The 12157-nt window shown below is 37.0% G+C and overlaps 1 protein-coding gene and 1 pseudogene across 1 annotated transcript; both read left to right on the top strand.

Annotated features, from left to right (window-relative positions):
* The first annotated feature begins 2437 nt into the window (after window positions 1–2437).
* On the top strand, window positions 2438–3992 carry LOC143572020 (UDP-glycosyltransferase 89B2 pseudogene; annotated as a pseudogene).
* A 2203-nt stretch (window positions 3993–6195) lies between these two features.
* On the top strand, window positions 6196–10034 carry LOC143572019 (uncharacterized). Its single transcript, XM_077057290.1, has 4 exons — window positions 6196–6379; window positions 7951–8012; window positions 9015–9213; window positions 9338–10034. Exons 1-4 carry the CDS (start codon window positions 6242–6244, stop codon window positions 9704–9706), a joined length of 768 nt encoding a protein of 255 aa, XP_076913405.1. The 5' UTR covers window positions 6196–6241; the 3' UTR covers window positions 9707–10034.
* Window positions 10035–12157: the final 2123 nt, after the last annotated feature.

The raw sequence follows: 12157 nt of genomic DNA, 5'->3' as shown, positions 1-12157 counted from the left end.
ATAAAAACAACAAACATGAAATTCAATGGATTTTGTTGGGTTGAATTACTATACATAATGATTGTCACATTTGACAAACGAAGAAGAAAATGATTATTATAGAGTGTATATTTTATTGTATGAATATGAATTTCTGGATTATGATTGTTTGTTAGAGGTGTCAATATTTAAGCAGATTAATATATGAACAGGAGATAAAAAAATGAAAAACTAAAGTTGAGTGTGTTCAAATTTTAGAAGAAAACAGTGAATTTATATATTCATATAAATCTTATTTAAAAAAGTCTAAAGTAACCCGCGTGACAGGCGGGCCAAAAACTAGTATATATATATACATGCATATAGTTATTGAGCCCTTTTAACTCATTGGCTTTCCTTTAATCCAACCTAATTTCTTTTCTCACTCCATAGTTCATAATTTCATATGCTGAGTAACTGAGAGATGGGATTTCATAGTTCACACACTCAATAATCAGTATACGTTCGATTTAAAACTGAGCCGAGCTTGAGTTCATATTTTTAGCTCGATTAATAATTCGAGCTCGAGCCGAGCCAGCTCGATTGAATATCGAGCCGAGCTCGTCTTGGCTCGGGCTCGTGAATAGGCCTAACCACCCCCATGCTGACTAGACATGCTTGTACGACTCGTATAAGCCTATACAGGCCGTATAGGCTACACATGACTTGACCTAACCAGATACTAAAACTATGACATTTCAATAGAAGCGGAGAGTATAACACTTAATCCATAAACTTAGACGTAAAAAATGTAGTATAGAATTATTATTATTATTATTATTATTATTATTATCCCTTGACATTTCAACGTGAGTTGGTAACAGTCATCCAACCGTTACTCTCACAAGTCACAAACAATATCCCATAAATAAGAGAAAATTACTAAAATAGCCCATTTGAAGAGAGAAACTACCAAATAGCCTGTGAGATTTCATTTTCCCAAAATAGCCCTTTAAATCCAACTTCCGCGTTACATTGGGAATTTCCCCGTGATATTTCGTGGACCAATCAAAAACTGTCATTTGTCAAGCCTTCCCACCTATCACGCGAGTTTTCATCTCAAATCCGTCTAAAACGTTACTTTTCACATCAAATCTAATCTGATAAAAACCAGCTTTAACGTGATATTTCAACCTGTTTACGTCTCCATCATGAGTTTTCAAAATTATGGTTTTTAAGTTTTTTTGAAATTCATCTCCAAAGATGAATTTCAAATGAATTTCGTCTTTTTAGAATAAATCATATTCATCATCTTCTTCATCAAACTCCCACCATTTCCTCCGCCACCTAATGCAACCGGACACCACCACCACGACCACCCACCACCGCCATATCGATACTCTCAAACCAAACCCTCATCTTCTTCTTCTACTTCAGTTCACTCGCTTGTTAAATTAGAAGCGGATCCAGTGTCGGCGGCCCGGTTTCTTGATTTTGAAGTTGTAAGAGGTTGTTGTGGTGAACACTCGGGTTATTCATACTCATCGTTGTTATTATGATTATTGTTTTTTTTTATTTGTAATGATTATTCATCTAACACATGTATCCTTCTAGCATATAAATGGTGATTAAAAATTACAAGCACCAACCATGGTGCTTTGCCACTAGAAAAAGCTACTTCCAAGGACATTTGTAGGTAGAAGGAAAATATTGGAATGTGAGTTTTTACCAGCAGCCATGTTACAAGTTGAAAAACAAATTATGTATACCTACTATTGTAGGTCCGGTTCAATATTTGTAGGTCCGGTTCAATATTTGACTGAAAAAGAATTTTGAAGTTAATTGTAACAGGGGGTTGAACTGAAGTAGATGAAGAAGATGAGGGTTTGATTTGAGAGTGTCGATATGGTGGTGGTGGGCGGTTGTGGTGGTTGTGTCCGGCAGCGTTAGGTGGCGGAGGAAATGGTGGGAGTTTGATGAAGAAGATGAAGAAGGTGATTTTTTTTAAAATAGACAAAATTCATTTGAAATTTATCTTTATAAATGAATTTAAAAAAAAACTCAAAAATCAACTTTTTTGAAAACTCACGATGGAGACATAAACAGGTTGAAACATCACGTTAAAGTTGGTTTTTATCAGGTTAGATTTGATGTGAAAAGTAACGTTTAAGAAGGATTTGAGATGGAACTCGTGTGGTAGGTGGGAATGCTTGACAAATGGCAGTTTTTTATTGGTCCACGAAATATCATGGGGAAATTCCCAATGTAACGTGGAAGTTGGATTTGAAGGGCTATTTTAGGAAAACGAAATCTCACGAGCGAGCTATTTTGTGTTTCTCTCTTTTCAGAAGGGATATTTAGGTATCATCCATCCAAAACCCCCAACAATCATCAACGGTCTAGATCCACCCCGACCAAATTAGTTAAATAGTTAGTATCTACATACACCAACCAAGACAACTCTCCGCCAATCTCTCGTTCCCATTTCCCACCAACCACCAACGATGTCAACAATCTCCTCAGACAACTCCTTAACCCACATCCTCGTATTCCCATACCCAGCCCAAGGTCACATGCTATCACTCCTAGATCTCACCCACCAATTATTAACCACCACCACCACCAAACACCACCTCTTCATCACCATCCTCATCACCCCCAATAACCTACCCACTCTCTCCACCCTCCTCGCCGCCCACCCCACCACCGTCACCACCCTCGTCCTCCCTCTTCCGCCGCACCCCGCCATCCCCTCCGGCATCGAAAACGTCAAAGACCTTCCCGCCAACGCCTTCAAAGCCATGATGGTTGCTTTGGGTGGTCTCTATAACCCGGTTATGAACTGGTTTCGGAGTCATAATAATCCACCGGTAGCTATAATATCGGACTTCTTCCTCGGGTGGACTAATAGCCTTGCCCGAGAGCTTGGTATCCGGAGATACACGTTTTCGCCTTCCGGGGCCTTGGCGCTTTCGGTTATTTATTCGTTGTGGAGAAACCGGCCGAGTCAGGTGAATTGTGAAGATGCGAATGAGGTGGTTAAGTTCCCGAAGATTCCAAACTCGCCGGAGTATCCGTGGTGGCAGGTGTCCCCGGTGTACCGGAGTTATGTGGAAGGTGACCCGGAGTCGGAGTTTATTGAGGAGGGGTTTTTTGGGAATTTAGCGAGCTGGGGGCTTGTGATAAACTCGTTCACAGAGTTGGAACGGGTTTATGTGGAGTATTTAATGAGGGAGCTTGGGCATGACCGCGTGTTTGCGGTGGGGCCTCTGCTTCCTTTAGGTGGTGTTAAGGTGTCTGATCGAGGTGGGTCTAGTGGGCCCGCCTCGATTGACGTGCTGTCTTGGTTAGACAAGTGTGGGGATGATGAAAAAGTTGTGTACGTTTGTTTTGGAAGTCAAATGGTGTTGACTAATGGTCAGATGGAGGCGGTTGCACTCGGGTTGGAAAAGAGTCGGGTTAAGTTTGTGTGGTCGGTTAAGGAACCGACTGTCGGACACGTGGCGGCGGATTACGGGAGGGTTCCGGCGGGGTTTGAGGAGCGTGTGGCGGGGCGGGGGCTTGTGGTTAGAGGATGGGCCCCACAAGTGGCGATACTGAGTCATGACTCGGTGGGCGTGTTTTTGACGCACTGTGGGTGGAACTCGATAATGGAAGCGGTGGCGACCGAGGTTCTAATGCTGACTTGGCCGATGAGCGCCGACCAGTACTCGAATGCCACATTGTTACATGAGTTGAAAGTAGGAATAAAGGTATGTGAGGGAGGGAATACAATTCCTGACTCGGACGAGTTGGCCGAGTTGTTTGGTAAATCAGTGAGTGAGGTGACTCGGTTGGAGAGAGAACGAGCCAAGGAGATTGGGAAGGCTGCAAAGGAGGCAGTTGGTGAGAAAGGGAGTTCCGTACGTGAATTGGATAGATTAGTTGCCAATTTATCTATTTAAAGTAAGTATTATTAACTATTAACAAGAATGAATCTTGTTATTTGGTTGGTTATTTAATAATTAGTTATTAAATAAAACTAGAATTTGTGACCTGCGCGTGTGCGTCGGTTCGGTAATACATTAGACTTTTGTTATTGGGCTTCGTATTGCAAGACGCAAAAATTGCATGTGTTAGTATATCCCAGCATTGTTATTAACCTACCATGCAATGGTTGTACAAAAATCAAGTAATCAGAATATAGACATCACTTTTGTAGTTTTGCGTTAACAGCCTAGCATGTTGTTTTTTAAAAGCAGAAGATGCATCATTTGTCCATTCTTTTTTGGCAGAATATAAAAATATCATTGTGACATTGTCTTCTGCATGAAGTGATGGTCTTGAATGATGTAGTTTAGATAATAGCCCTGCAGTGAGTAGTTTATGGTAGATTGACTGATACAGATATAATATGTACCATGGTGGTTATGTGTTTACCTTTGTATTATGTTACAAAATTAAAATAAAAAAGAAAATAAAAGTAAGTGTGCTATAAGATGCACATAAACTTCAATGAGCTGGTGTTGGAGTGATAAAAGTTGGGATGTCCAAATTGCTCGCCGCTCGTTCACCGCTCGCTCGGTTGAAAATTGCTCGTTCGATTTCGGTTCGGTTCGGTCCGGTTTGAAAACAAACCAAGCATGATAAAGCCTCGCTCGGTTTGGTTCATTTTTGCTTGAATTATTTTTATTTATTATTTTTATATATACTTTTAAAGTATATATATAAAAAAGTATAAAGTATTTTTAGTTTTTTTGGAAATTCTCTATTTTGTGTTGACTTTAAAGTTCAATTTATAACTCTAGCTACTCGTTTATATATGTTTTCTTGTTTTAGACATTTTAGGGTTGGAAGTTCAGATATTTTGGAGTTGAAAGTCTTTGATTAATAATATTTTTTGCTGTTAGAAATTTAAAATTAAAAAAATTGTACGAAACCAAGCCAAACCAAACCGTTCGGTTTCAAACCAAACCAAGTTCAAGCATAAACATATCACTCGTTTCTTAAATTTTAATTCGCTCGGTTCGGCTCGCTTTCAAACCAAACCAAGTATGAGCAAGCCTGCGTTCGATTCGGCTCGGTTCGTGAACAACCCTAGGTAAGAGAGAGACTTGGTGTTCCACGAGACCTAGGTTTGATTCACGCCCCCAACATTTAATTTCAAATGCACTAGGGTGCTCACTAGGCGAATAGTTGATTTTCACTAGTTGGATCCTTGAAAAGAACATAATTTATCTCACCTCATGTTGTGCCTTAGGACGAATATTTACGACCCATAGGTGAAGGATTTTCCCAGATCGAAAGACGAGTTTATCCCGATGTGGTGAATTTATCCCGATGTGGTGAATTTAGCCAGTAACCTATTTAAAAGATTCGTCAACCATTCAAAAAAGAAAAAAAAATCTACGCATATAAACACAAACCGATAAAATATTCACATACACGATTTGTATAAGCCTATATTAGTCTGTCTATGCCACAAATGATATCCGATTAACTACCCTTAGGTGTGTTCTTTGGGTTAGTTTTTCAGGTTTCAGGTTTCCGGGTCGAGCTATTCGGGTTTCAAAGTTCAAATTCTAGACCCCAAACCCAACCCAAATCTGTCATGGTTTTTTCGGGTTCTGGTTGTTTGGATTCAGGTTTTCTCGGGTTTCGAGTATCCTAAAAACGAACAAAGGTTAAAAAAATACAACACTAAAACAAAAGATACGTATTCTTTTTCACTCGTAAAGTAAATAACAAATAACAAAACAAAAATAACGTGGTAAAACAATTTAAAAAGGAGTAAAATTTTAAAAAGTTTAACCATAATAAACAAAGCTAATATAATCGTCTTCAATATGTTATGATTAGGGTGTTTGATTATGGTTGCTTTTATTCATAAATCAAAAACATCAATAAATAACAAACAATCTATCTATAATAGGTGGAATGACTACGTTCAACATAAGCATATTATTATTTGGTATTAAAACTAAAATTTTTTTCGGATTTTTCAGGTTGATCCGAAGCCTAAAATTTGATCCCAAGAACCAACCCGAATTACTTTGGTTCGGGTTCAGGTTTATCTTTTCTCGGATTGGTATCATTCCGGTTCGTAATCCATATAACCTGTCAACTGGATCGCACCAAGCCACTAATCTCACGAAAAGAGCCGTTGGACGACTGGGTTTTTTTGCCCGACCCACACGACCCGTCCCAATAAAAGGCGGTTTGAGGCATCAGTTTCTTCCAATAATAATCTAAAAATTAATTAATATTAATATTAGGAGATTAATTTTTTCACATCCAAAATACGATGATGATGGTAGACAACCATTTGCAAACGCAATTGCAGTCCGAATTCAAGTACTGGTTTCCAGTTCTTCGTCGATTCGGACCCGACGATCCGTTTTTCGCTTCTGGTAATATTGAACGCGAGCTTCTTGCCAAACAGGTAGCTACCTTCATTAATACTATCTAATAATAACTTATTAGGATTTGTTAAATACAGAATGACCTGGCGATTTCTGTTATATTATAATAACAAAATAAAGATAACTGATTTCTAGTTCTAGGATAAAGGTATACTGTTGTTGTTGTCAGTATGGGCCTGTATACTAACTGAACAAGCACTAGCAAGGGCGTGTTTTGTAACTTTAAACGAATACGAACAATTAATTGAATAAATATTTGTGTTCGTGTTCTTTCGTTTTAGAAATGAGTAGTATGTGTTGGTTCGTGTTCATTGGTTTAAAATCTAAATGAACAGTTCATGAACCTAAATGAACAAACATAAACGAGCATATATGAACAAATGTAAACGAACACTAGCTAACATAAATGAATGAACGCAGAGTACATGGTTTATGTCTTTATTCCAAAATAATAATAAGGGCCATTCCAAAAGACCCTCTCATCAGTCACCATTACATTCATTATCCACAACCACCATATTAAATATCACCTAAAGTCCTTAACCTACTAAACTCCTGACCTAAACTCCCCTAACTAAACATAAACCGGTTTATTCACGTAATATTATGTGAATAATATTATGTTTAAAATCAAATGAACAGTTCACGTACCTAAATGAATAAAAGTCCTTAACCTAACAACAGTTCACGTACCTAATATTATGTGAATAATCTACTCATTTCTAAACTCCCCTAACAACCACCATATTAAATATCACATAAAGTCCTTAACCTACTAAATTTCTGAACCTAAACCCCCCTAACTAAACCTAAACCAGTTTATCTAAATTCCCCTAACTAAACATAAACCAGTTTATTATGTGAATAAACTGGTTTATGTTTAGTTGAGGGAGTTTAGGTTCAGAGTTTAGTAGGTTCAGGACTTTAGGTGATATTTAATATGGTGGTTGTGGATAATGAATGTAATGGTGACTGATGAGAGGGTCTTTTGGAATGACCCTTAGTTCATCCAAAAAACATTTCAAAATTGGTTGTTAAAACTTAAAAGTACATGGGTTATGTCTTTATTCCAATAAATGGATCATGATTAGACCAATTTCTTGCTATAGGCATTAAAACGAACATAAACGAATGGACATAAACAAACGCCCTTTCGAGTTGGCCACGGGGAAACAACCTCTGACTCTTGCGACAGGAGGGAGTAATTACATGGACGTTCATGAACATAAATGTACGAACTAAGCATGTTTGTACATGTTCGTTTGTTTAAATAAACGGACAAAAAGTTTTGTTATTTGTTTTTTAAATAAATGAACCTCCCGTTGAACGGTCGGCTCATTTACAAGCCTAACTATGGGTGCAATTGTACTGATCAATTCCACTAAGTTATAAGATGAATACTTTCTGGAAGCACTGCCTCTGTATATCTCATCATATTCAGTCTGAAAATCCAATGCTTAGATGGATTATATCTGATTGTTTTCCCCTGTTTTGTAATACAAAGTCATAACTACCCATGCATCTTTAATTAGTTTGCAATCTTTCGTTGACCAAGTTGACTAAGATAACACTCTTTCTTATTGATGTCCAGGTTGCATTGGATTTTACTGAAGAGCAAAAACAGGAGCTTAGAAATTTGGACAATGAGGACAGGTACTGTCAGACTTTTTTATATTATTTGTTATCTTGTTCTTTACTTCAACTATACTGGCATGTTAGTTAAACAAAAAGTTGTGCAAATAAGTTACAAGTATGATTGGCAACTGCCAAGTCTTGGTTTAGGTCGTCTATCACTCGATTGATGGAGTCCGTCAAGAGTAATTACAAAAATAGTAGTACTATGATAAAATGGTGATTGGCCAAATATGTGTTTTGAGTGTCGTCTCTGTATCTGTTTCATTCTTAGGTGACCCACGCATACCTGCATATGATCCCATGAAAATTGCAATCTGTTTATGAATGTCCAATGAAATTTTAATATTTGTTTCAGAAGTTCTCAAACTAAATTACTTATCTGGCTGGTCCTGTCATTACTAGAATTGATAAAAGCTGGTTCAGGTCCAAAGATTCTATTATTTTTCATTATTGTAGAACATTTCAAGCATTTCGTTGGTCACCAGATGTTTTCCTTAAACTATATGCACAATAAACTGATGCAATATTATGGGATATTGAATCAAAACTCAATTAAAAGTTGTCAAGTATAAATGGCTAACTCATTCTTGCCAACATGTGCTTAAGCTAGCACAATTACACAACCGACCCATGACCATGTAGCTTAGGATACATGACAGATTGTTTATCATTAGTAGTTGATATAAATGTTTCATGAAAGTTGCTTTTCATCCACATCAGCAAGTCAACGAAAATTTTTAATTGAATGATCTGTTAATGTATTGAACTTTGTAACACAAATGTGAGCCTAATTTTGGATATATAAATAAATATGCATGATCATAGTGTTTTACATATAATATTTTCCGGAGGTGTAAAAGAAGATATGGATTACAATTTATTCTCATATATTCATTACACACTTTCTTAACTTTTAACTGTTTCACACACTGCTACATCTTCTAAATAATGCATATCATCACTATACATCAATATGATTATCTGAGACATTGTTTTATCTACTTGTGTTGTTTGGCACAGTGAAATGATCTGTCCAATTGTTGGTTGCGGAGCCAAATTGAGATCCTTGACAGAGTTTGAAGATCATTACAATGCAAGGCATACAGCCTCTTGTTCTGTCTGTTCAAGAGTATACCCTACATCTCGCCTGCTTAGCATACACGTTTCAGAGGCACATGATTCTTTCTTTCAAGCCAAAGTCGCGCGCGGTTATGCTATGGTAACATTTCATCTTCTATTGCATTTTACTATCACTTTTTTGGGTCTAAACTGGCTGGAGCGGGTTGACCCGATCAATACTGTTTAAAGCTGTAACCTCTAAATGTAGTATTTTTATGGCACAGTATGAATGTCTTGTTGAAGGATGTGGTGTGAAGCTCAAAAGCTACAAAAGCCGGCATCAACATCTAATTGACAAACATAACTTCCCGTCTTCATTCGACTTCTTTAAAAAGGCCCAACCGTCAAAGAAACAAAGATCAAAGAAAAACCAACGTAAACAACACAATGCAACATTTAATACTGAAAATGAAGAAGGATCCGGTGCAAGTGTGATGCAAGTAGAAGAGGAGACTCTGGATGGCCTTGTTTCAGGTATTTCCAGATTAACTACATCTGATTCATCCACTCCTTCGACTGTAGACTTTGGTCGGCGCCGTACTCGTGGCTTGACATTTGTCCCTCGTGCTGTTCAGCGTGAGACCAAGAAATGATGTTTTATAGTATGTTAAGCTAGCTATTTTGGTAGGACAAGTACGATTTCAAGGGAGTGTTTGGTTCGGTGAATGTTTTTGTAACGAAAGGAAGTTCAAATGTAGTGGAACTGGAATGAAACTCAATGTGATATTATGTTGGGAAAGATGTTAGTTTTCAATCTATTATTTTTAAACTTTTAAGGCTGATGCGATGGTAAGCATTTGATTCTCTCTAGTAGATGTATCGGGTTAGGTCTTGCCTTCAATGGTTTTCTACCATAGCCTCTTTATGGCATATGCCTAGGGTACATTTTTCGGGTTTCGGGTCGGGTTCTTCGGGTTTCAAAGGTTTAAATCTAGACCCGTAACCTGGCCCAAATATTTGATTGTTTTTATCAGGTTGGATTAATCGGGTTTCGGGTAGGAAAGAAAACATGAATAAAAGCATTAATCAATAAAAAAGGGAAACGAAACTAGTGTTTGAATGCTTTCTACTACCAACAAGAACTTTTATGTATAATATCTCCACAACTAAATGGATTAAAATCAATGTGTTTGAATGCTTTCTACTAACAGCAAAGATTCTGAAATGTCAAAAGAAGCATAGATCTTAATCATATGGCTAACTATATGTATAAAGTATAATACAGTTAGGATATAAGTTTTAATTTCAGATGAAAATACTATTAAAAAAATATATAAAATATCATTTATTATTAAACAAAAAGTTTATTTGGGTTTTACAGGTTGACCAAAAACATATAAATAACCCACGAACCGACCCAAATTACTACAGTTCGGGTAAAAGTGATGACCTTACATTTGCCTAGCACAAATTACAGTTTACATGATCTCGTTGGTTAGCAGGGTATTGATGGGATCCCATGAATTTTCCAGTAATAAATTCTCACGGTTACGAAAAAAAGGACGGTAACTTAAATGGGATCAAGGGATTCTGATGGTCCGTCCCAAATCTTCATTATAATACATTGGATATTTCTTGGTCTTAACGCTAACCCTTTGACCTATTTTGACCGATTTGTTTTTTGGCCTATACAAATATATGTTTTGTATTCGTCACTAAACGGCTTTCGGCCTCTACGAATATATATATGGATTTGTTTACGCGTGTTAAAGTTCAACCCCTAATATCTTAAAATTGTCGAGTGGTTATGAATATGTTTGCAAGTAGAAAACTCTCCTAAAAAAGCTTCCAAAAGAATGAAAGACGGACAGCATTACCTTAACGATACGATGTCGTATGTTCGTTTATCTACTATTATAATAAAACAGGGTTTTCTGGACACCAGTCATCCATACGTCAACCTCCCCTTTTATTTTCACTCTCCATAACTAAGACACCTGGCTTCACCATGTTGAAGATCGTTAGTTTAGGAGACTATAATTCAAAACTCAATTATTCTTCAACATTTTCCCTCCAACTGAACAGTTAATTAATTGATCAGTTGTAATTGATCCTTAATCGAACCGCTCCTTCTTTTCCCCATTCATTCTCTTCTCTCTAATCTCAACATCTCATTATCACCGTAAGTTTGATCTGTTGTAATCCCAAATATCGATTAATTAGTTTCTCTTATATCTACATGCTGATTGATCCAGTGATTTGAGTTGCTCTGTATCGTCGGCAGAGAAGCATCCGTTTGGTTTACACGTCAAATTGACAAAATTAGGGTTCATGCGGTTGTGCGGCTTTTGAGGATTCTGGACAAAGTCAGAAATTCCAAAACCAATGGTATTATGTCAATTCTCTCTCCGTGTTCAAATTCAGTGATATTCTACCACATTTCATCATACATAAGAGGGTTTGTTGAAGCACCCTCTTTTGATGAGGTACTTTTTGTAATCACATTTTGTTTGCATATGAAGCTGATTTTAATGTCTTTGTGTTTTTTTTTATATGTGAGATTAGGTGGACAAACAAGCCCTTGCACATGCTAGTAAGCTCACAAGACGTTGGGCAGTTGATAGCTTAAAATTTGCAAAGGATGATCTCTTTCAAGCATTCCAAGTAAATTTATCCTATGATGTTACACTTGACCTTCAGTTCTAGCTATTAGTGTTATCTATTGCTTAATGACTTACATGTGATAATTGTTGCGATGATGATCTGTTCTTTTATTCACATTTACATCAAGTGGTAGGTTTGGCCTTAGGGTGGATAGCACCTTTGAAATTGATGTCCATCTTTGTGATTATGTAAATCCTTCAGTTTTATTGCTACCTTTTTATTAAATCTTATGTTCGAAATAGCATACGATCTCTTAGAGTTGAATTTCCTTCATTCCATGATACTAATAATTCTAACTTTTTTACTTGATTTGAAATTTCATACCTTACACCACAGTTCATTTATCAAGCATTCATATGATTACTTTGAAATCTGTGAACTTCAGGTTTGTGATGGCAAAAGAATGCTAAGATGATGATGACAATGTTTAGATCAATTGT

Source organism: Bidens hawaiensis, unplaced genomic scaffold (genome assembly GCF_021521415.1).
Source record: "Bidens hawaiensis isolate Kalapana, Puna unplaced genomic scaffold, B.hawaiensis_p1.1 tig00025700_1, whole genome shotgun sequence".
In the NCBI taxonomy this organism is placed as follows: Eukaryota; Viridiplantae; Streptophyta; class Magnoliopsida; order Asterales; family Asteraceae; genus Bidens; species Bidens hawaiensis.
Note: the sequence above shows the minus strand (reverse complement) of the source record. Positions and strands in the feature narration are given on the sequence as shown.

Bases quoted from the DNA above. Each gene is read 5' to 3' on its own strand.
- LOC143572019 (XM_077057290.1), top strand. From the start codon at position 6,242: ATGATGATGGTAGACAACCATTTGCAAACGCAATTGCAGTCCGAATTC. The intron at 6,380-7,950 runs GTAGCTACCTTC...ATTGATGTCCAG, and splicing joins GCGAGCTTCTTGCCAAACAG to GTTGCATTGGATTTTACTGA. The intron at 9,214-9,337 runs GTAACATTTCAT...TTTATGGCACAG, and splicing joins TCGCGCGCGGTTATGCTATG to TATGAATGTCTTGTTGAAGG.